Source organism: Pecten maximus, chromosome 2 (genome assembly GCF_902652985.1).
Source record: "Pecten maximus chromosome 2, xPecMax1.1, whole genome shotgun sequence".
Classification (NCBI taxonomy): domain Eukaryota; kingdom Metazoa; phylum Mollusca; class Bivalvia; order Pectinida; family Pectinidae; genus Pecten; species Pecten maximus.
The window spans coordinates 1,545,157-1,570,968 of record NC_047016.1 but is presented as its reverse complement, the minus strand read 5'-3'; the positions used below and the strand labels follow the sequence as shown (position 1 = coordinate 1,570,968).

Sequence of the window (25,812 nt, the reverse complement as noted above, 5' to 3'; positions counted from 1 at the left end):
TTCCACACACCATTCCACAACTCTTCCCACACACCATCCCACAACTCTTCCCACACACCATCCCGAAACTCTTCCCACACACCATCCCGAAACTCTTCCCACACACCATCCCACAACTCTTCCAACACACCATCCCACACACCATCCCACAACACTTCCCACACACCATCCCACAACTTTTTTTCGCACTATCTCTGCTACCTTTGCCATCTCACTTGACTCTTGGTATTTTCAGAAAACAAATCAACCTATCCCAGAAATATGAGAATGATGAAAATGCATCAAATTGTCTATATCTTTTCTATTCTGAGTCCAAGCTAATTTTAAGTTACGTTAACGTTCTCAAGGAACTGCTGACAGCCTCCCCAAACAAGCTGACACAGCACCCCGACACTAAACAAGCATTTAACTACATTTTGAAATTTTTGTGACATGTATTCAAAAGTTTATACCTACATTCCAAAGTACTGAAGTCTATGGGCATGGTCTGTTTTGTTGAATAGGATAAGAATTAAATTGCTATAGATATTGTACATTTTATATTTTGACCACATGTAAGAAGATTCTTTGCTAATATTGTGTGTTTTATTTCATTCTGTATGTAGGTTACTGAAGGAGAGTCTGGGAGGAAACTCGAAGACGGCCATGATTGCCACCGTCAGTCCTTCCTGTCAACACATCGAGGAGACTCTCAGTACACTCCGATATCCTTATCATCATTAGAGAATTAACACCATGATTAGGATATAGTCTCAAACTGATTAGATTAGAGATTTAATACATCCCTTCTCCTTCTATGATTGGAGAATTAACACCATGATTACTATATCAAACTGTTTAGATTATAGATTTACTACATCCCTTCTCCTTCTATGATTAGATAAATAACACCATCATTAGGATATATTCTCAAATCAATGAATCTGTTGTATGTTCCTGACTTACTTCCTTAATTTCCACACTTCATAGCATCTCTGATGAATCCTAGAGTCCTAAAACAGTTTTGTGTCGCCAGCAGGCGTTATATAGGTATCACTTTGTCGTCATCGGTGTCAGCAGCCTCCTCACAGAGGTTTCCGTGTAATAACTCGAAGTTCCCTTGGGCTGATCAAACTCAAACTTCATGGAGATCTTCCTTATCACAAGTGCTTGCTTGGGATTGCTTTTCAGGTCCGAAGGTCAAAGGTCAAGGTCTCTGTTACTATAAATAGAAAATCTGTTTCCATGCAATAACTCTTGTAATTACCCAACTCTCTGTGCAGGCGACACATCCACTCCGTGGAATTCTTGTATTAAAAGAGGTTTATTATGTTCAATTTGTGTATATAGTGTGCACTTTTTAAAAAAAAATTGACAAGGGAAAAGTCAGCTAAACGCAGACATAAACCATTTTTTCAAAGAAATTAGGAGATTCACCTTAACTCTTCTCACATATGCCAGTCAAGCCAGGTCCATTGTCAACATGGCGCGTGTTAACGAGGATCCTAAGGCCAAGATCATTCGGGGTAAGTACTGTTGTATGTTTCTGTCTCAAGTACATTCATATTGTTTAAATTAAGTCATAGTGTATACTGGGAAGAGTTTTCAGTAAAAGTTTGCTCTTTGTAATCCAATGTATGTGTGTCTGTACAGAGCTGAGGGCTGAGATAGAGAGACTGAAGAACCACTCTGTGTATATGACTGACGACACGCATACCGCCAGTCTCGTGGAGATCGCCAGTCTCAAGGAGAGGCTGCTGACACGGGAACGGGAGATGGAGGAAATCACCAGGTAGGCTGACAGGCATAGCCTTACTGTTTATAACAATGTCCATATTTCATCAGGTTTTTGTTAACTCTTTACGTACTCATTCAAATTTCGCGGTCGCTACCGGAAGTGAATGCTGGGTAGGTCCTTTGTGTATTGGAGCATATGGCTATCACATCAGACGTCGATAAAACGATCTTTTACTGTTGTATAATGCTTAATATTAAATGAAGTTTATCATATGGAACAAGTACTGAGTACGGAAACTCTTTTACCCAATTTTTCCTTTAAAATACGGCGAAATCACCAGGCAGAATCGCGGGAAATGACATGTTAATCGGCACATGTGTCACACATGTGCAAGAAATCACGCAGCCAAAACATCGTTTTTTCGGTGTGTAAAAATATTTTACGTATTTCTTACTTATTTTGATGATAAAAGTTACTCAATTATATATATATTATCGTTTTTAATTGTTTTATTGTGTTTAACACCTCAACAATCTCGCAGAAAACGAAAGTAAATTTGAGGCCGCCATTTTGTAGCTATGAAAACAGCTCGGCATGAACCGGCAGAATTCTTTGAAATAGACAATCTTAACGAATGAATTATGCTTCTGGTACGTAAAATATACCATCAATACAATATTTACATTGCTTTTTATTTCTTAAAAACATCATTTCCGTGTCAATTCCTTCGTATGACTATGCTAAACCAGCAAGTAATATCAACATCTTTCGCGATGTTTTACGACGATTTGAGTCGTCACAAAGGATGGAAGGCATGTTAATTGTGACGTGTGTAGTCGTCATGAAGGATACAAGAGCACATTTTTGTGATGTCTGTAGTCGTCGTGAGTACGGAAAGAGTTAACAGAGGGATAAGAGCTGTAAGAGATGAAAAGGGCATTGTTTCCATTAGATCTATCCATGTCTATGTATTTATAATCTTTGGCTGGCAGAGACAAACTAGGACTTGACAGGGATATACAACTTAGAATTCTTGAGTCTTGTAATACTTTATATTAACTCTTGACCTGGCTTCACTTAGTTACTCATGTTGTAGGATATTTGAAAATTTGACGACAAAGTTATGTACAAATTTCAGGTCATGGCAGCAGCGATTGAGACAGTCCGAGGAAAGGAAGGTAGCCGAATCAAAACAACTGGAGGTGAGTTCTACTATTACCTGTACACTAACGAGGGTGGTACAGAATCGGGGGAGATATATCACTACTCAACAGTTGATTTTACTCCATTACACAATGTTAGAGATTGGAAGTAAAGATGTATTGTACACTTGCCACATTTTATCTTGTTCCAGAAATCGGGTGTGGCCTTCAAAGTAGACAACAAGCAGCCTAACTTGGTGAACCTGAATGAAGATCCCCAGCTGTCGGAGATGTTACTATACATCATACGCGAGGGCCAGACTCGTGTGGGACGTATGTGTGCCAGCTCAGACCATGAAATACAGCTCAGTGGTGCCCTCATTGCTGACAACCATTGGTAGGTTATCGCATTATATACTGAAGAACCTTGATGTTTTTAAAGTCTGAAATATGACCTGTGATGTAATTTAGGACTTTGTACAGTGAATCATGACTGTGTCTAACCAAATGGAATAGCCTTAGTTTCGGTAAATGTTGATTATGTAAAAAGGTTTTAACATAATGCAGTATGGATTGTGATAAAGATAAAGATATTTAAGAGATAAAGTGTGATTTGTTGTAATAAACTTATTTGAAAGAAATATCTTTGAGCGAGTTTGATCAGAAATGTTATTGACTAGGGTCTTACTATAGTTTTAGCTTTTCACTTTGGTTACATGTAATGTGCATGTCCAGTCAAATTTTGGAACAACCACCAATTTTCTGGTCTGACCACAGCAACTAGACATCACTAGCACATGCTTCATCATTTGGAAGCATGGTAGTTATTTGTTGTTGTTTATCTGCATAATCACATCTGATGGAACAGCTGGACTAAGTTAATAGTTGATGATCGAACTCTCCCATACTGAGTTCCCAGGGTAGATAAATGTATTTATTAAGAGTAAAGATGAGACTTGTTATGAAGAGATAGAACATATTTAATCAGTAGACACCTATCCTGTTCTGAAACTATTTTATAAAAGTGAAATTTCACTCCTGAATTGTAGCAAAAAAATTTAACTTTTTACAGCATCATCAACAATGTGGACAGTGTTGTAACCGTCACACCGATCGGGGACGCTCCTACATACGTCAATGGCAATAGTATATCAGAGCCTTCCATCCTTCATCATGTGAGTGTTGTACTATCTACGCCATAGTATTAATGTTATCACTGTGGAGTTGTAGTCATATTAGCCATCTAAACAAATTCCTTTCAAAGTTACTTCTGACATTATTATTGTAATTGATTGATCAGTTTGCTTATTTCAAAATTGTTAATTGAGATTTTCCTTATCAGTATAATTGGGATTAGATTTTACACCGCTTTCTTTTTTGGTATGACTCAAATGTGATTGATCGTCCTATGGAAAAGTTACTTTTAATTGACCGGCCTAATTTGTTAAATATGTCTGGTATTAAATCCTACTGAGGTACTGTAACAAACAGACACTCACAGGGCTTGTCTCACTGGTTTGGGATGGAGCGTCTCATTTTGGGAAGAAAACTGGTGAATTGGGAAAGATTTATTCAGGAGTAAACTGTATATTTTGAGAATTCGGCTTAAATATGAAAAAAAAAAATTCAATTGGGAATGGTGCCTGTTAACGGCTCCAAAACGCCCCAGAAAATGCCCTGACTATGTTATGCCATAGTGTGCTGCTGTATGTTACACTTGTATAAATATTTGTTGATGGTAGATAACACTTCTGTGTGATTGTTTACTTTAATGACTCGGTAGTTGACCCTGTTTGTTTACATTGTCATCATAAAACACAGGAATCTTCCCCTCATTTACTTTGTGGAGTCTTTGGTTTCACACCAATGCCTTGGGGGCGTGTGCACACACACTTCTGGTTCGGACCAGTGCCTAGGGGCATTAGTACACACACTTCTGGTTCGCACCAGTGCCTAGGGGCGTGTCCGTATAGCCATCAGATAACACCAGCTGATAACATCATTATAGGACCTTTAAACCAGCCGAGATATGAATCTCTCATTGAATCACAAAAAAACATTGAAATAAATTGATTTATTTTGATGTGGTACTTTATAATCACTGTTTACTGGTTTGTCTTGTAATACATGCTATATCATTAAGGCTGTTGCTGCATAAAATATATTAAAACTGAAAGGTAATGGAGTGATTTATCACTGGTACATAATTGCCAGAAAGTATATAATGAATAATTTATAAAAATAAAAAAATAAAAAGTATTTATATAACCTGTGTGGAACCTAGAGAACCTGATAAAACAGTACTTTATCCAACACTACACACAATAACAGTTCAGGATGAAAAATCAGTTAATGATCAACTATAGCACAATTTTTATCACACAATCTTGTGTACTATGAATGGATACATTCCAGCGAGGCTGGGGACCATGAGACCTTTAATTTACTAACAATGGGTCCTCTCTCAGTCTTATTGTCTTTTACAACCCTATTTATATCATTGTAATTATTTTAGTTGTGAATCTGTGTTTAGTTGGTTGCTGAAAATCTCCTCATTTCTTTGGAGGTTGTTTTATACCCTACTAATCTACAATTAGGAGAAGACTGATGAGTGCCTTTATATAATCAAACAAGCCCTGACCAAGCCCTTTGGGTTAATTAGAATACAGGTCCAGCCTGGGATTCTTATGACCACCACCTTCTCTATTACAGGGAGACCGTGTGATACTTGGAGGGGACCACTACTTCAGGTAAGTTTATAAAATATACAGCATTAGGTGTGATGTTTAACAGGATGTAACGTGACTTTGTGGTGCCACTATTAATGAAGATGTTAGGATGTAACATGACTTTGTGGTGCCACTAGTAATGGAGATGTTTAACAGGATGTAACATGACTTTGTGGTACCACTAATAATGGAGATGTTTAACAGGACGTAACGTAACTTTGTGGTGCCACTAGTAATGGATATGTTTAACAGGACGTAACATTACTTTGTGGTGCCACTAGTAATGGAGATGTTTAACAGGACGTAACGTGACTGTGTGGTGCCACTAGTAATGGAGATGTTTAACAGGACGTAACATGATTTTGTGGTGCCACTAGTAATGGAGATGTTTAACAGGATGTAACATGACTTTGTGGTGCCACTAGTAATGGAGATGTTTAAGAGGATGTAACATGACTTCGTGGTGCCACTAGTAATGGAGATGTTTAACAGGATGTAACATGACTTTGTGGTGCCACTAGTAATGGAGATGTTTAACAGGATGTAACATGACTTTGTGGTGCCACTAGTAATGGAGATGTTTAACAGGACCTAACGTGACTTTGTGGTGCCACTAGTAATGGAGATGTTAGGACGTAACGTGACTTTGTGGTGCCACTAGTAATGGAGATGTTAGGACGTAACGTGACTTTGTGGTGCCACTAGTAATGGAGATGTTTAACAGGACGTAACATGACTTTGTGGTGCCACTAGTAATGGAGATCTTTAATTACATTACTGTGATGTATATACACTGTTGACCTCTGAGGCTTACACTAGGCTTTATATAACTGGTGTATGTAAATGTGCCTAATTAATCCCATAGATTATAAACGTCTTCACTTTTGGCATGATGCCTGTGATAGAACTGTGTTAAGTCTCAGACATAATTCTGTAATGCTCTGATTAATGTCTGATTATAATAATTTGTAATACTGCTGCACTTGTTGGTGCCTTTATGGAGGACTGAGGAAATGTCTGCCGAGATGGAATCAGGACAGGTTTTCATTGTCTGGTGTGGTATTTTAGTGTCTTTAAGAAATGGTCTGTTGACATTTATACTCCCACCACTTAGTAATAGGAGACAGGTGTTATCATTTGTCCATCAATGATTTTGTTTTAAATGTTTTGCAGAATTTGTCATGCAATTACAGGAATGCTTATATTTTGCCTGAACATGTTTTGTAGTCAAACATCAGTGTGTACATTTAAAATGAAAATAGATTATGAATTTTCTATTATGTTGAGTGTTAAGTTCTTTGTTGCTATCAAAAGTGGATTTTTTTTTTTTCTAGGTCACCTGAGGCAAAGTGACCTATTTGATTGCCTTTTGTCTGTCGTTGTCCATCCAAAATTTTGAATTATATGGTCCCCACTCCCAAGGGGAATAAGGTTGGGGGTGGGGGTCAACTTTACTATAGTTTATATAGGGAAATCACATTTTTGACCATCATTTGTTTGAATTCTATTAGAATTCACTCTACATTCAACATTATCAGCATGGGATGACAGTCTGATTAGGGTCAGATTAACTGAAATATTTCAAAACCCAGGTAACCGTTAAGGTCCATGGGCTTCTTGTTTTCTTTTCCTTTTGACAAATTTTCACATGTTTTGAACTTCTTTTTAGTAATAAGAAGTCTGTCGTGCACTTATGTTTTTTAATAACAGAATAGATCAAAGTTGTTTAGGTGTTCAATATCAGTGTTAGGCTGCATTAAAAGAAATTTTATTGATTTATTTTTTTACATTAGTCTGCTAGTAGGAATGTGGATAGACATGTTCCACAAACATACTGATACTTCTATAATTTCTAACTTTAATACAATAAAGATTGAGTTATAAGACATCATTATAAGATATCAAATGACTTCTTTGCAGGTTTAATCATCCTAAAGAAGTGACCAACAAGGTGCCCGCCTCCAGTCATGAGATGAGAGATTTTGACTTTGCCAGGCAGGAACTGATACAGGTTCAGGAGGCAAGGTTTGTATCGTTCAAAAACTATCACTTATGGTCTCAGGGCTTTTCCAGGAAAACATCTACCCCACGCCAAGACTTGGTTTAGGGGTACCACCTATAGAATTTATTAAATAGATTACATAAAAGTAATAGGAAGGAAATCTTAACCATGTATAGAGGTGATTTATTGTGGAGTCCTGGGGTCAGGTAGATATTTTAATGGAATAGCCCTCGTGTAATTTTGCAGTTTACGGTGAAATTTAGAGTTAGACACCTTCCGAGGAAATCTGATACAGTCTGTTTCTTCTGTGTTTTAAAGTTTCAGTATCAATAGGTACATGTAGTTGGAAAAAACATCAAAAACTCCTGAAAATTTTATGTGTTTCCATTGTATAAAAGTCTGGTCACTAGATTCTACATAATAGATGTATTGGTATATTATTTACCAATGTACTATAACGTTCTCTACCCTGCTGACTGAGATTGAGGAAGCTCCTCGTCAGGTGGAGATATGTGTATTATGTACCAATTCACTGTAAACTTCAATACTGTCTGGTGACTGAGGTCGAGGAAGTTTGAGGAAGGTGAAATGTTGGATATACTCTACTGTCTGGTGACTGGTTGAGGAAACGTTGTCATCAGGTAGTGGAAATGTTGGGTGTATAACGTGTGTATGATTTACAATTTCTATGTAACCTTTGTTTCTCAAATTAGGCTGCAGGCAGAACTTGAGGAAGCTCGTCGTCAGGCTCAGGAGGAAATGATGCAGGAAGTGGAAAAGGCCAAAAAGGAAGCAGAGCAAGTCCTCAATACGCAAAAGTCTGGATATGAGGGTAAACTGAAAAAGCTGGAGAAAGTTGTCAAGGATCAGTCCCAAGAGGTCCAGCGTGCAGAACAGTCAAGACAAGAGGCTCAGGGGCTCATAGAGGAGCTCAAGAAACAAAAAATAGTAAGTCAGGAGGCAAACAGGCTCTTAGAGAGGTTTTAGAAACATGTTTTAAGGTTGCAATTAGCACAGACTAACAAAATGTTTTTGTGAGATATTTGTGACAACAGTGTCATACTTACATTACAGATGCTAGAACAAGAAGTGTTTGCTGGAAGAAGACGACAGGAGATGGAAGCGAAGGTTGCTAAAAAGGTAGATGTCGTGTTGTTCTGTGGTGATATATTAAGTGATATATTTAACTGTCAATTATCCTGACAATTAGTGGAAGACATCATGTAGTCTATTATTAATGTTCAGATAGATCTAGCTATTTCCTGACTTTACAGTTCTTGGCTGATGCCTTTGTCATGTCTTCACTGGTTCATTGTGATTTCAATAGGTGGCTGACCATGTGTCAAGTCAAAAAACCCCACTAATCATCCTGCTCGAGGAGGAGAAGCAGAAGGTAGCTATGAGATTGGAATCACTCAAGCTAAAACGTCAAGAGACTTACCCTATCTAAACGTTACCAGGCGATGGACGCTCAGCCTGGGAAAGCTGACTTGTACAAGGTGGCTCTGTTACTGCGGGAGGCAAACAGGATTAGCCAGTACCTCAAGAAAAATATGGTAAGCTTAATATAGAAACCAAAAACCTTGGGGGGGGGGCAGTAGCAAAATTAGTATTGGTATATTAGTTATGTCTGGCCTTCGAAGGAGATATATCAGTACTGTAAGAATTTATTGTCCTGGTCATAACTTCTATTTCGCTGAAGATACTTTTTCAAAACTTGCAGTATTTTTGCATCACCTAAATTTGATGTACAGTGCACTACCATTAGATCACTGTGACCTTCACCTCAGGGTCAAATTTTCCAATAATCTCTTGTCTGGAGCAACAAAAGGTGAACAGTTGAAGATCCAATATTGAGTGCACTATAACTGGGCCATTATTACAATCTTCATTTTCTGGTAAAAGTTCAATGCCTAGTAAGGGAGAATGGGAGACATGTTTTTGTTCACAAGAGCAAATCTGTAGTTTAAATACTTCCCTGTGAAGCTTCCAGTGTCAGTAAAATTTTAATAACAATAGATATTATTACATCTGTATTAGCCCGCTACAAGTAATGATTTTCTTGTACTACAGGAGTTTAGCCGCGAGGACTACATGGAGGAAACTAACCATGTTAAGACGTTGATTAAAGTCACAGACACAAACCTGGCTGTATGTACCTTCTGGACCCTTCCCAAGTTTGAGGAGAAACTCATGCAGATGAGGGATCTATACCAGGTGGGTGTGGCACCTTGTGGTATACTCAGTAACTCTCTGTAATCAATATCTGAATGGGTAACATAGCCTCATCGTCCTAAGGTGTATCGTTAGACCTTTGTACTGTAGTTTAACCTTGTAACCTTATGGCAACGTAGATATATCTGAATCATTTTCTATTTTACAATTTCTGTTTGAACAGAATGACGCTGATAATTCTGCAGATGATGAAGTCTTTCACGATCCTGGTGATACATGGGAACATGATCAGAAAAACTCGCCTTGCAAGTCTCCCCGCAGGTATGGATTAATAGAATCTTTCACCCTTTTCGTGGTGAAATAGGGGAATCTTAACCCGAGGGGGAGATTGTTAAATTCCCAAACACGAGGCCTCTTGTTTGGGAACTAAGCAATCTCCCCCGAGGGTTGAGATCCCCCTATCTCATCCCGAAAATGGGTAAATTATTATTTTTCTCTTACCCTGTTTTCCAATCTTAGTGTGAACTAAATCCAAACGTATGTAAACAACAACACGTGGACGGCAGATGACTGTTGTGATAAGGCTGCAGCAGACGTTTTACACCTTACAATGTTGATTTCATATAAAAATATAAATTTCAGATTAACTTGTCAAAAAGAAAACCAAACACTCAGTTAACTCTGATAATCAATACTTATTTTAATTTCTTTTGTGAATGATATTGATATTTAACATTCAAACATTTGGGGTCAGGTCATAGTGATGTCACCCTATTGAGAACAAGAGCACGTTCAAAGAGCATGTGTAGCTTGTCTTCTCCCTAGGGTGAGATAAGAAAATCTCACCCTGGTAAAACTGCGGATATCCCTGTCCATGGTAAGAGAAATAGCTAGCCTACAAATCTTACTACAGAGATAATAGAATAGTAAATAACACATATATGCATGTATGTAAGTAAACACTACAAATTTTTTTTTTTAAATAGAGGAAAGAGGAATATTTCAGTTGTGCTTCATTGGAAACTATTTCACTTTTGTTTATTACAGTAGATACAACAGCCTGGGGCTGAGTCCCTCCCAGTGGAACCGGTCTTCTACACTGTGTAGTGTCTCCAGTCTCAACAGTACCTCTAGGAGTAAGTCATCAATACATTTAGTAAACAATCAATTTGGGGTTGATTGTACGATGGAGATGGGGACTAAGATCATTTATATCATTAGACAGTAGTTTGTACAGAGTGAAACTCTTTACTCTCATTTGATATGTTAGTGTACATGATCAGGTATATCATTAGACAGTAGTTTGTACAGAGTGAAACTCTTTACTCTCATTTGATATGTTAGTGTACATGATCAGGTATATCATTAGACAGTAGTTTGTACAGAGTGAAACTCTATACTCTCATTTGATATGTTAGTGTACATGATCAGGTATATCTATAGACAGTAGTTTGTACAGAGTGAAACTCTATACTCTCATTTGATGTGAATGTAGTGTACATGATCATTACTTGAGAAATATTCTCTCTTGTATGAACAATTTGTCATTTTAAGAATTTCCATGAGCGGGAGTTATGTCCCTTCTATTGATATTTTTTATATAAAAATTGTGTGAAGTGTAGTGGGACTGGACAGGGTCGATCATGGGTGACCAGGTTTTTCAAATGGTAGAGCCTCCGGCTGGTGTTCGGAGGTCCCGGGTTCGAACCCCGGTCTGGCCGCTACATTTTCTCTTCCTGTTACAGAAGCAGTACTGCTTTTCTTTTTCAATCAGTTCTAAAAATGCTATTGCCATTTCTTTATTGTTGTGAAGCTGACTTCCCCAAGCAGGGTGAAGTTTGTCCATGTGTGACACAATAAGCGTACTCTACACTTGTCAAGCTTGTATGAGGACATATAATATCCATACTGTTCTGGTTTGATGGTAGAATATATTTGCTGATATAACATATATTGTGGCCATCTTTCACAACAATATTTTTACTTTCTGTGGTATTAAGTTTGCCTTTGCTCACAATTTACCTGTCAGTGTTTCTTCTTAACATTTATGTGCTTGACCGTTGTATGGAATGTGAATGTTGCTGTCCTATTTACAAAGTTATGTGTGATATATTGACAGGTGTGTCCAGTGTCGCTGACCTCCAGTCAGGCATGTCCAGCATTGGTGACCTCAATATAGGCATGACCAGTGTCAGTGACGTCCAGTCAAGTGTAGACCAGGAGATACAGACAAACTCTGGAGTCCAGACAGCCAGCCTCTGTATCAAGCTAGTGAGAGACCACATTGACAGCTGTCATGGTGAGTGTCTGGATCAATCACATATCAGTGATGGTGGTTCTGGCATGTCCGAGAAATTAGTACACGAAAATATCAATATAGATCAAATTGAAATGAATATGATATATCAGATGTATTTTCACCTTTCAGAGTGTTTTTGGGGCAAGAAAATGTTGTATTTGAAATTTGAGAATTATAGTGATTTTGTGTTATTTAAGATTTATTTTGCAATGCATGAATATGTACACATGTTGTTCTGATTGTCGCTTAAAAGAAAAGCCTTAGTGTTAAATCAAAATCTGTCTGTTCTGTTTACAGGATTCTATTATGAGGAGAGTATAGGGGACAAGCTGCTCAGCTGCTGTAATAAAATCCTCCAGGGAGTCAGTGTCATACAAGATTACAGTCAGCAAATACAGACCTCATTTACAGGTAAGATACAGGATCACAGTATACACATACATACCTCATTAACAGGTAAGATACAGGATCACAGTATACACACACATACCTCATTTACAGGTAAGATACAGGATCACAGTATTCACATACAGACCTCATTTACAGGTAAGATACAGGATCACAGTATACACATACATACCTCATTAACAGGTTAGATACAGGATCACAGTATACACATACAGACCTCATTTACAGGTAAGATACAGGATCACAGTGTACACACACAGACCTCATTTACAGGTAAGATACAGTGTCACAGTATACACACACAGACCTCATTTACAGGTAAGATACAGGATCACAGTATACACACACATACCTCATTTACATGTAAGTTATAGGATCACAGTATACACACACATACCTCATTTACAGGTAAGATACAGGGTCACAGTATACACACACATACCTCATTTACAGGTAAGATACAGGGTCACAGTATACACACACACATACCTCATTTACAGGTAAGATACAGGGTCACAGTATACACACACACATACCTCATTTACAAGTAAGATACAGGGTCACAGTATACTCATACAGACCTCATTTACATGTAAGTTATAGGATCACAGTTTATACACAACACACCAAAACAGTATGAAAGTCAAAAATGTATTGAATGGAACCAATAACTTGTTCAGGCTCATATTAATTATTACCTAAAGGTTTTGGCATTCTTAGGGGCTGCTCATTCTTACAACTAAATAACATCAACACAACTAACAATATTACATAATAAATTTTTACTCACTACTAAAAAGATACACCTAAACAATTAAAATACTAATTATACTATAGGGGCATGCAACCCCCAAGCTAGAGCGATCATAGCTTAGCTAGCTATGACTAATAGAAAGGAGAGAAACCTAGCGTGAGCGACCTCAAGCCACAGAGTAAGCAGTTGGTAGCTAAAAAGCAGGCATAAGAAATAAATACACAAAATATGATATAATGAATTGGGGGCAAGAAATTCCCCGAATTTAAAAGTCCAATTCGAATAACTATAAAGTATTGTGGCAAAATTCCCCTAGGAATAAATTAGTGCTAATATCACGGTGTGATAAATTCATTACTGTGAGTGTTATCCTCTAACTATTCCGTACTAAGAAGAGCAGCCCAAAATAAAAATAAAAATGTGACAACATGTAATAAAATAAAGCTTATAATTAACCAACACAGATGTACAATGAGGTGCTGCGAGCCGGCTGCCCCAACCTGAATCAGGGAGGTAGGTTTATCCAATGCTCAGACCAGCTTGCCAGGTGTTGTCTCACCATGAGGCCTTACTTACCCCTAAACAAATGAGCCCGAAACAAGTAAAAAAGACATGTAATAAATATAAATATTATAAGTAAACACATATAATAAAAACAACATATACACATGAAAAGTACAGGCAATCAAAACAAAACAACAGTATATAAATATTAAAAGGTAATTATAATATAATATAAACAATTATACACAAACAACAGTAAAGAAAACTGCAAATTATCAAAGGTGGAGGTGGGGCGGATGGTGGATGATGAATAAAACACTGCTGCTACAAATAATCACGCTGCTTGAAAATGAATGCAGGTGGCGCTATCCCCTGACGTATTTCCATTGGTCAACAACATCACGTGATCAAAGGCGCGAGGTTAGAAATAGATATTTACTAACATGAAGACTGTGACGGGGTTTTTAAATGTTGTGTACAAACAACTATTTAGTAAACAAAATATCGTTTTATACACAACACACCAAAACAGTATGAAAGTCAAAAATTTATTGAATGGAACCAATAACTTGTTCAGGCTCATATTAATTATTACCTAAAGGTTTTGGCATTCTTAGGGGCTGCTCATTCTTACAACTAAATAACATCAACACAACTAACAATATTACATAATAAATTTTTACTCACTACTAAAAAGATACACCTAAACAATTAAAATACTAATTATACCATAGGGGCATGCAACCCCCAAGCTAGAGCGATCATAGCTTAGCTAGCTATGACTAATAGAAAGGAGAGAAACCTAGCTTGAGCGACCTCAAGCCACAGAGTAAGCAGTTGGTAGCTAAAAAGCAGGCATAAGAAATAAATACACAAAATATGATATAATGAATTGGGGGCAAGAAATTCCCCGAATTTAAAAGCCCAAATCGAAGAGGTTACAATAAAGTAACCGAATGAGAGCCCCCAAGAAACCTCATTTACAGGTAAGATACAGGGTCACAGTATACACACACAGACCTCATTTACAGGTAAGATACAGGATCACAGTATTCACATACATACCTCATTTACAGGTAAGTTACAGGGTCACAGTATACACATACATACCTCATTAACAGGTAAGTTATAGGATCACAGTATACACACACAAACCTCATTTACAGGTAAGATACAGGATCACAGTATACACATACAAACCTCATTTACAGGTAAGTTACAGGATCACAGTATACACACACAAACCTCATTAACAGGTAAGTTACAGGATCACAGTATATACACACAGACCTCATTTACAGGATAACAGTCAACAGGTACACACTATAAATACAGGTACATACTGAAATTACATGGCACATGCTCACCATTGCATGTATCATGATCAACCCTATAGTAGAAAGTATTTACTGTCTGTTAACTATTGTATCTTTGTGAAACGTGTGCAGTAGTTAGTTGAAAAATGAAATTGAATGAATACTTGTTTTATTTACAGACTGTGATGAAAACAGCACCATACAAAAAACCTGTATTGAACTGGTCAATCTCCTCCAGTCCCTGACCTCCCTTTGGGCCATGTGGTCATCCATGTACTCTGGACAGTACTCGGCCATCAGCAGTCTGACTGACAGATTCCGTGGGCAGGTCAAGGTCATTGGTAACCAGATGGTGCTTCTTTTCCAAGGCTGTCAGAATGACCTTGAGCGTCTGGTACAGGACTCGAGTATCAAGTTAAAGGACAGCGTGTTAGATGTGTGTCGCCTGGTCGGGGAGATGTCCCTAGCCACAGACATGGCCATGCTGAGTCTGGACAGGTGTGCCAAGGAACTGGAACCAGTGGTAGGTTACCCCATGTCACTTTTTGTCTCCATATTTTGTTTCGGACAGATATTGTTGTCATGCATGGCTACTACAGACCTTAAGAAGTGTTTGAAGTTTTGAAGAGATTTTGATAAAACTAACCAAAGGTCAAGTAAGAAAATATCTGATGATTTGTATTTCAGAGTTCCAAAGTTAAGGTTACTTTTATAGAAATTTCCAATGCCAAACAATGTTACTGATTTGGATGGGAGATGAGGCATTCTTGTCTAACAGACCATTTCTAGTTTGCTTTAGAATTTATAGTTTTATTGAGAACGAACCCTTTTGTATTACAGCTCTGTGGAGAGGTTTGCCAGTCCTTCCTGTCTGGGTGTGACCTGCTGGTGGACAAAAGCCTACAGAGTGCAATCAGAACAATGGAGGACCACGAGAGGAGGGCCCAGGAGTTCACCGAGACAACAGCACCTTACCAGGTACAGATATATTCCAGTACATACATGGTTTAACGTCTCATTGAGTTCACCGAGACAACAGCACCTTACCAGGTACAGATATATCCCAGTACATACATGGTTTAATTTCTCATCAAGTTCACCGAGACAACAGCACCTAATTACCAGGTACAGATCTGAAACCTCACTTAAATTGATTCTGATATTTTCCATTCTATTACAGAAACTAGAGGAGGTACCACAGAATGTGAAGATTCTCATATCAACGTGCAAGATCCTCCTCAACAAGTGTCAGACTATACAGGTCAGTAATTATACTCCTCAACAAGTGTCAAACAATACAGGTCAGTAATTATACTCCTCACCAAGTGTCAAACAATACAGGTCAGTTATTATACTCCTCACCAAGTGTCGGACTATACAGGTCAGTAATTGTACTCCTCACCAAGTGTCGGACTATACAGGTCAGTAATTATACTCCTCACCAAGTGTCGGACTGTACAGGTCAGTACTTATACTCCTCACCAAGTGTCGGACTGTACAGGTCAGTAGTTATACTCCTCACCAAGTGTCGGACTATACAGGTCAGTAATTGTACTCCTCACCAAGTGTCGGACTATACAGGTCAGTAATTGTACTCCTCACCAAGCGTCGGACTGTACAGGTCAGTAATTATACTCCTCACCAAGTGTCGGACTGTACAGGTCAGTAATTATACTCCTCACCAAGTGTCTGACTATACAGGTCAGTAATTATACTCCTAACCAAGCGTCGGACTGTACAGGTCAGTAATTATACTCCTCACCAAGTGTTGGACTGTACAGGTCAGTAATTATACTCCTCACCAAGTGTCGGACTGTACAGGTCAGTAATTATACTCCTCACCAAGTGCCAGACTATACAGGTCAGTAATTATACTCCTCACCAAGTGTTAGACTATACAGGTCAGTAATTATACTCCTCACCAAGTGTCGGACTGTACAGGTCAGTAATTATACTCCTCACCAAGTGTCGGACTAAATAAGTATGTAATAATTGTCCTTCATTAAGCAATCATTTCTAGTTCAAAGTTGTTGATTTACGTAATATTTCAAACTGATCAGTGACCTAATGCTGTGATGTGTAAAACTACATTTTGTATAATTCAAGACTATATCAAATGTATTCTGTGTGGATATAAGACTTAAACTTGTGTTTTACGAATAGATGGAGGTGGATCTATCCCTGAAGGACGGAGGTGACAATGTGCCGAGTCAATACTACAGTCTGGGATACCGTCGCTCACAAGGAATGATCAGTCAAGTGAACAACCTACTGGACACAGTCAGTCTACTGTTACAGAGTGTTACACCAGTAATGGAGGGTAAGTTTGTGTGACCCGTTATATCTGATAGATACAGTCAGTCTACTGTTACAGAGTGTTACACCAGTAATGGAGGGTAAGTTTGTGTGACCCGTTATATCTGATAGACACTGTCAGTCTACTGTTACAGAGTGTTACACCAGTAATGGAGGGTAAGTTTGTGTAACCCGTTATATCTGATAGACACTGTCAGTCTACTGTTACAGAGTGTTACACCAGTAATGGAGGGTAAGTTTGTGTGACCCGTTATATCTGATAGATACAGTCAGTCTACTGTTACAGAGTGTTACACCAGTAATGGAGGGTAAGTTTGTGTTACACCAGTAATGGAGGGTAAGTTTGTGTAACCCGTTATATCTGATAGACACTGTCAGTCTACTGTTACAGAGTGTTACACCAGTAATGGAGGGTAAGTTTGTGTAACCCGTTATATCTGATAGATACAGTCAGTCTACTGTTACAGAGTGTTACACCAGTAATGGAGGGTAAGTTTGTGTGACCCGTTATATCTGATAGACAGTCAGTCTACTGTTACAGAGTGTTACACCAGTAATGGAGGGTAAGTTTGTGTGACCCGTTATATCTGATAGACACTGTCAGTCTACTGTTACAGAGTGTTACACCAGTAATGGAGGGTAAGTTTGTGTGACCCGTTATATCTGATAGATACAGTCAGTCTACTGTTACAGAGTGTTACACCAGTAATGGAGGGTAAGTTTGTGTTACACCAGTAATGGAGGGTAAGTTTGTGTGACCCGTTATATCTGATAGATACAGTCAGTCTACTGTTACAGAGTGTTACACCAGTAATGGAGGGTAAGTTTGTGTGACCTGTTATATCTGATAGACACTGTCAGTCTACTGTTACAGAGTGTTACACCAGTAATGGAGGGTAAGTTTGTGTGACCTGTTATATCTGATAGACACAGTCAGTCTACTGTTACAGAGTGTTACACCAGTAATGGAGGGTAAGTTTGTGTGACTCGTTATATCTGATAGATACAGTCAGTCTACTGTTACAGAGTGTTACACCAGTAATGGAGGGTAAGTTTGTGTTACACCAGTAATGGAGGGTAAGTTTGTGTGACCCGTTATATCTGATAGACACAGTCAGTCTACTGTTACAGAGTGTTACACCAGTAATGGAGGGTAAGTTTGTGTGACCCGTTATATCTGATAGACACAGTCAGTCTACTGTTACAGAGTGTTACACCAGTAATGGAGGGTAAGTTTGTGTTACACCAGTAATGGAGGGTAAGTTTGTGTGACCCGTTATATCTGATAGACACGGTTAGTCTACTGTTACAGAGTGTTACACCAGTAATGGAGGGTAATCTTCTTCAGCCTGTTATAACCGATATATTTATATTGTGTTAACTGTTTAATTTCTGATATATGCTATGTTCAAAACTCCTTTGGCTTTCTTTTTTGATTCGTAAGTGTAAGAGTTTCTCCAATATCCTTGATAATAGATAAACTTTTCAGTATAAACTATCACATACCACACCTTACTATTTACTGGTAACTGTTCAGTATAAACACACACCACCCCTTACTATTTACAGGTAACTGTTCAGTATAAACACACACCACCCCTTACTATTTACAGGTAACTGTTCAGTATAAACTTTCACATACCACAACTTACTATTTACTGGTAACTTTTCAGTATAAACACACACCACCCCTTACTATTTACAGGTAACTGTTCAGTATAAACTTTCACATACCACACCTTACTATTTACAGGTAACTGTTCAGTATAAACTTTCACATACCACCCCTTACTATTTACAGGTAACTGTTCAGTATAAACTTTCACACACCACCCCTTACTATTTACAGGTAACTGTTCAGTATAAACTATCACATACCACACCTTACTATTTACAGGTAACTGTTCAGTATAAACTGTCACACACCACCCCTTACTATTTACAGGTAACTGTTCAGTATAAACACACATACCACCCCTTACTATTTACAGGTAACTGTTCAGTATAAACACATACCACCCCTTACTATTTACTGGTAACTGTTCAGTATAAACTATCACACACCACCCCTTACTATTTACTGGTAACTGTTCAGTATAAACATATACCACCCCTTACTATTTACAGGTAACTGTTCAGTATAAACACATACCACCCCTTACTATTTACAGGTAACTGTTCAGTATAAACACATACCACCCCTTACTATTTACTGGTAACTGTTCATGTATAAACACATACCACCCCTTACTATTTACAGGTAACTGTTCAGTATAAACACATACCACCCCTTACTATTTACTGGTAACTGTTCATGTATAAACACATACCACCCCTTACTATTTACAGGTAAAACAGATGATGTGCGAAAGGTTTGTCGCTGTTCTGAGCTGATACAAAAAGGTACAGCCAAGTTGATGGCAGTTTCTGGACAGGACAACAGCCTGCTGCTCCAGACAAGTTGTAGTAGTGACCTTACCAATGTGTCCGTGTTGTCCGACTCCCAAACGGAACGATTAGAATTTGCTGCTCAGGATGTTAACCTGGCTGCAGGTGCTCTTATAGAACAGGCCAAGGAAATTATAGACCTTGAGAAACTTATCTCTACACCAAGAGGAAAACGCTTGTTACCGGTGTCTCCAGAGAAGGGAGGTAACTCTCTTCTGTCACCACTACGCAGCATGTCTGTGAAAAGGAATATATCTCTGTTAGCTTCTGCTGGACATTCCTAATGATCACATCTACCAGACATTCACAACATATTTTGTGATTTCATCACACCTATAGTCTTCCATTGTCTTACCAAAGTAATTATGAATGCTGTCACATGTCTATACATTGACCATTGTCAAATGAAGAAGATTACTATGGCTTTCCAATTTCTATAACCAAGGTGCTTCATGTATGAGACATTTGCTATTTAACTAGGAACAGATGTTTATTTATTAAGAAATCATAATTATTTTCCATAGATTATTATATGTCTGATATAATATTTTAGGTGTGTATTACTGTACGTACCTGACGTAACAGAGTTTATCAGTTTGTGTATAGATGTTTCTAGTGCTAGGCTATCTGGGTGTGTTGTCATGTGGAAAATAATATCGAGGGCAGATTTTGTTACTTTACCGGGAGATTTTGAGTGATGTCTGTGGGGTATCTGCTGACAACAGACCAGATTTTGTTACTTTATCGGGAGGTTCTGTGATGTCTGTTGTATCTGCTGACAACAAACCAAGTTTTGTTTCTTTATTGGGAGATTCTGTGATGTCCACATGGTATCTTCTGACAACAGAACATGTTTTGTTACAAGAGTCATTAACTGATATTTATGTGTTTTGTTAACAGGTGTTTCTATGATTATTCACTATTAGTGTTTCTCTCTATGATTATCCACTATTAGTGTTTCTCTCTATGATTATCCACTATGAGTGTTTCTCTCTAAGATTATCCACTATGAGTGTTTCTCTTTAAGATTATCCACTATTAGTGTTTCTCTCTAAGATTATCCACTATTAGTGTTTCTCCCTAAGATTATCCACTATTAGTGTTTCTCTCTAAGATTATCCTCTATTTGTGTTTCTCTCTAAGATTATCCACTATTAGTGTTTCTCTCTAAGATTATCCACTATTAGTGTTTCTCTCTAAGATTATCCACTATAAGTGTTTCTAAGATTATCCACTATTAGTGTTTCTCTAAGATTATCCACTATTAGTGTTTCTCTCTAAGATTATCCACTATGAGTGTTTCTCTCTAAGATTATCCACTATAAGTGTTTCTAAGATTATCCACTATTAGTGTTTCTCTCTAAGATTATCCACTATGAGTGTTTCTCTCTAAGATTATCCACTATGAGTGTTTCTCTCTAAGATTATCCTCTATAAGTGTTTCTAAGATTATCCACTATTAGTGTTTCTCTAAGATTATCCACTATTAGTGTTTCTCTCTAAGATTATCCACTATGAGTGTTTCTCTCTAAGATTATCCTCTATAAGTGTTTCTAAGATTATCCACTATTAGTGTTTCTCTCTAAGATTATCCACTATGAGTGTTTCTCTCTAAGATTATCCACTATGAGTGTTTCTCTCTAAGATTATCCTCTATAAGTGTTTCTAAGATTATCCACTATTAGTGTTTCTCTAAGATTATCCTCTATTAGTGTTTCTCTCTAAGATTATTCACTATTAGTGTTTCTCTCTAAGATTATCCACTATTAGTGTTTCTCTCTAAGATTATCCACTATTAGTGTTTCTCTCTATGATTATCCACTATTAGTGTTTCTCTCTAAGATTATCCACTATTAGTGTTTCTCTCTAAGATTATCCACTATGAGTGTTTCTCTCTAAGATTATCCACTATGAGTGTTTCTCTCTAAGATTATCCTCTATAAGTGTTTCTAAGATTATCCACTATTAGTGTTTCTCTAAGATTATCCACTATTAGTGTTTCTCTCTAAGATTATCCACTATGAGTGTTTCTCTCTAAGATTATCCTCTATAAGTGTTTCTAAGATTATCCACTATTAGTGTTTCCCTCTAAGATTATCCACTATGAGTGTTTCTCTCTAAGATTATCCACTATGAGTGTCATTAACTGATATTTATGTGTTTTGTTAACAGGTGTTTCTAACATTATCCACTATTAGTGTTTCTCTCTAAGATTATCCTCTATAAGTGTTTCTCTCTAAGATCATCCACTATAAGTGTTTCTCTCTATGAATATCCACTATTAGTGTTTCTCTCTAAGATTATCCACTATTAGTGTTTCTCTCTATGATTATCCACTATTAGTGTTTCTCTCTAAGATTATCCACTATCAGTGTTTCTCTCTAAGATTATCCTCTATTTGTGTTTCTCTCTAAGATTATCCACTATTAGTGTTTCTCTCTAAGATTATCCACTATTAGTGTTTCTCTCTATGATTATCCACTATTAGTGTTTCTCTCTAAGATTATCCACTATTAGTGTTTCTCTCTAAGATTATCCACTATGAGTGTTTCTCTCTAAGATTATCCACTATGAGTGTTTCTCTCTAAGATTATCCTCTATAAGTGTTTCTAAGATTATCCACTATTAGTGTTTCTCTCTAAGATTATCCACTATGAGTGTTTCTCTCTAAGATTATCCACTATGAGTGTTTCTCTCTAAGATTATCCTCTATAAGTGTTTCTAAGATTATCCACTATTAGTGTTTCTCTAAGATTATCCACTATTAGTGTTTCTCTCTAAGATTATCCACTATGAGTGTTTCTCTCTAAGATTATCCTCTATAAGTGTTTCTAAGATTATCCACTATTAGTGTTTCTCTCTAAGATTATCCACTATGAGTGTTTCTCTCTAAGATTATCCACTATGAGTGTTTCTCTCTAAGATTATCCTCTATAAGTGTTTCTAAGATTATCCACTATTAGTGTTTCTCTAAGATTATCCACTATTAGTGTTTCTCTAAGATTATCCACTATTAGTGTTTCTCTCCAAGATTATCCACTATTAGTGTTTCTCTCTAAGATTATCCACTATTAGTGTTTCTCTCTAAGATTATTCACTATTAGTGTTTCTCTCTAAGATTATCCTCTATTTGTGTTTCTCTCTAAGATTATCCACTATTAGTGTTTCTCTCTAAGATTATCCACTATTAGTGTTTCTCTCTAAGATTATCCACTATTAGTGTTTCTCTCTAAGATTATCCACTATGAGTGTTTCTCTCTAAGATTATCCTCTATAAGTGTTTCTAAGATTATCCACTATTAGTGTTTCTCTAAGATTATCCACTATTAGTGTCATTAACTGATATTTATGTGTTTTGTTAACAGGTGTTTCTAACATTATCCACTATTAGTGTTTCTCTCTAAGATTATCCTCTATAAGTGTTTCTCTCTAAGATCATCCACTATTAGTGTTTCTCTCTATGATTATCCACTATTAGTGTTTCTCTCTAAGATTATCCACTATCAGTGTTTCTCTCTAAGATTATCCTCTATTTGTGTTTCTCTCTAAGATTATCCACTATTAGTGTTTCTCTCTAAGATTATTCACTATTAGTGTTTCTCTCTAAGATTATCCTCTATTTGTGTTTCTCTCTAAGATTATCCACTATTAGTGTTTCTCTCTAAGATTATCCACTATTAGTGTTTCTCTCTAAGATTATCCACTATTAGTGTTTCTCTCTAAGATTATCCACTATGAGTGTTTCTCTCTAAGATTATCCTCTATAAGTGTTTCTAAGATTATCCACTATTAGTGTTTCTCTAAGATTATCCACTATTAGTGTCATTAACTGATATTTATGTGTTTTGTTAACAGGTGTTTCTAACATTATCCACTATTAGTGTTTCTCTCTAAGATTATCCTCTATAAGTGTTTCTCTCTAAGATCATCCACTATTAGTGTTTCTCTCTATGATTATCCACTATTAGTGTTTCTCTCTAAGATTATCCACTATCAGTGTTTCTCTCTAAGATTATCCTCTATTTGTGTTTCTCTCTAAGATTATCCACTATTAGTGTTTCTCTCTAAGATTATCCACTATTAGTGTTTCTCTCTAAGATTATCCACTATTAGTGTTTCTCTCTAAGATTATCCACTATTAGTGTTTCTCTCTAAGATTATCCACTATGAGTGTTTCTCTCTAAGATTATCCTCTATAAGTGTTTCTAAGATTATCCACTATTAGTGTTTCTCTAAGATTATCCACTATTAGTGTTTCTCTCTAAGATTATCCACTATGAGTGTTTCTCTCTAAGATTATCCTCTATAAGTGTTTCTAAGATTATCCACTATTAGTGTTTCTCTCTAAGATTATCCACTATGAGTGTTTCTCTCTAAGATTATCCACTATGAGTGTTTCTCTCTAAGATTATCCTCTATAAGTGTTTCTAAGATTATCCACTATTAGTGTTTCTCTAAGATTATCCTCTATTAGTGTTTCTCTCTAAGATTATCCACTATTAGTGTTTCTCTCTAAGATTATCCTCTATTAGTGTTTCTCTCTAAGATTATCCACTATTAGTGTTTCTCTCTAAGATTATCCACTATAAGTGTTTCTATGATTATTCACTATTAGTGTTTCTCTCTATGATTATCCACTATTAGTGTTTCTCTCTAAGATTATCCACTATTAGTGTTTCTCTCTAAGATTATTCACTATTAGTGTTGGTAATCAAAAGATATCATTCTTAATGTTTCACAATTGTTTTTGAAGTGAGAGTTCATTTATATATATATTGACATATCATAAGTATGAACATGTCTAGGTCAGTTTATAATTGGTTTTGATATTTATAAATGTGATTCTATTATAATAGTGCAATAGTTTTAATAATATCAAAGCTTGTCTACAGATTCAATTATGGGTAGCTACATTTAAGTAACCTGGGTTGAAGTTTCGTTATTTGAAATTCATATCAGAAGTCATGGTGTAAAAGGAATGTTTTGTATGAAGTTTTTTTTATTATACAATCTGATCACATTGATCATCCCTTTTTCGTATTTACATGTAATGATGAACATTCATTGTATGAATGTAGAGATGTTTTGTTTTAATGAATTTGTTGCGAAATGAAATGGAGAAAATATGGAAAAGTATAGGTACAAAATCACATTTGTAGTACAAATGTACAGTACAACCAGTTATAACTTATGATAATGAAATGTGATACGAAAACCTGCTATATATTATAATTCCATCTCCCTAATTGGGTCCTTCCTGTTTCTCCCTAGTAGGCGAGTGTCTTGTTTATTGTTATACATTCGATTACAAGTTTGAGTTGTCATCAACCGACAATAGCGCAGACCATATTTGATCGAAATTCGTTCCGACATTCTGAACTAGTAGGTTTTTCAAATAAATAGTTGACAGAGTTTCCAATTTTTAAAAGCAAATTTATAAAATAGAACATTCGATGGTCTCCTCATTGAGCATATTTAATACCGTGTACATTGACACATATGCAGATTTTATATGTATGGAAAATAGTACAATGTATTCTAATATGCTCATGAAATATAGCTATAGGTATACAATATTCATTAAAAAAACATTCAGTATGCTGTGGTGTCGGTCTTTGACATCACTTCATTTTAGCCCTATTTTTGCTATTGCTTTAAAGGCATAGGATCTGCAATATTTCCACACAAAAACATGTTTTAATTGATATACCTATGTAATGTATGAAGAAAAAATGTGTGAACCTTTCTTTCACCCTTAATATTACGTGAGAAAATGTGTTCTGTTCATGTTGAAAAGTGGTAGGTGATTGTTATAAATATGATAATATTGAGGTGGCAGAAAATAATCACCAATATCCCTTTAATTAAAATTATGACAGTGAAAACAAAAAATGAACATATCTTTTTCACCTGAATATTAAAGATCTTATGACTTTAATAAATGATATAAAATATTTCTGTTTCTAAGATGTACCCTTGTTATACCAATGCTTAAGAATTAT

General features: G+C 36.6%; 1 protein-coding gene across 1 annotated transcript in view; it reads left to right on the top strand.

The window, feature by feature from the left end:
* The window catches only part of LOC117344466 (kinesin-like protein KIF14), a 40,442-nt gene extending 17,903 nt beyond the window's left edge, over positions 1-22,539 (top strand). Inside the window, 22 exon segments of the mRNA XM_033907214.1 lie at positions 606-704; positions 1,432-1,505; positions 1,633-1,771; positions 2,856-2,919; positions 3,072-3,256; positions 3,932-4,034; positions 5,572-5,609; positions 7,509-7,613; positions 8,304-8,538; positions 8,665-8,730; positions 8,918-9,024; positions 9,026-9,146; positions 9,664-9,807; positions 9,989-10,086; positions 10,813-10,901; positions 11,885-12,064; positions 12,362-12,475; positions 15,226-15,569; positions 15,887-16,024; positions 16,227-16,307; positions 17,210-17,366; positions 19,712-22,539. Coding sequence (XP_033763105.1) covers positions 606-704; positions 1,432-1,505; positions 1,633-1,771; positions 2,856-2,919; positions 3,072-3,256; positions 3,932-4,034; positions 5,572-5,609; positions 7,509-7,613; positions 8,304-8,538; positions 8,665-8,730; positions 8,918-9,024; positions 9,026-9,146; positions 9,664-9,807; positions 9,989-10,086; positions 10,813-10,901; positions 11,885-12,064; positions 12,362-12,475; positions 15,226-15,569; positions 15,887-16,024; positions 16,227-16,307; positions 17,210-17,366; positions 19,712-20,094 — 3,064 coding nt within the window. The 3' untranslated portion in view covers positions 20,095-22,539.
* The last annotated feature ends 3,273 nt before the right edge of the window (positions 22,540-25,812 follow it).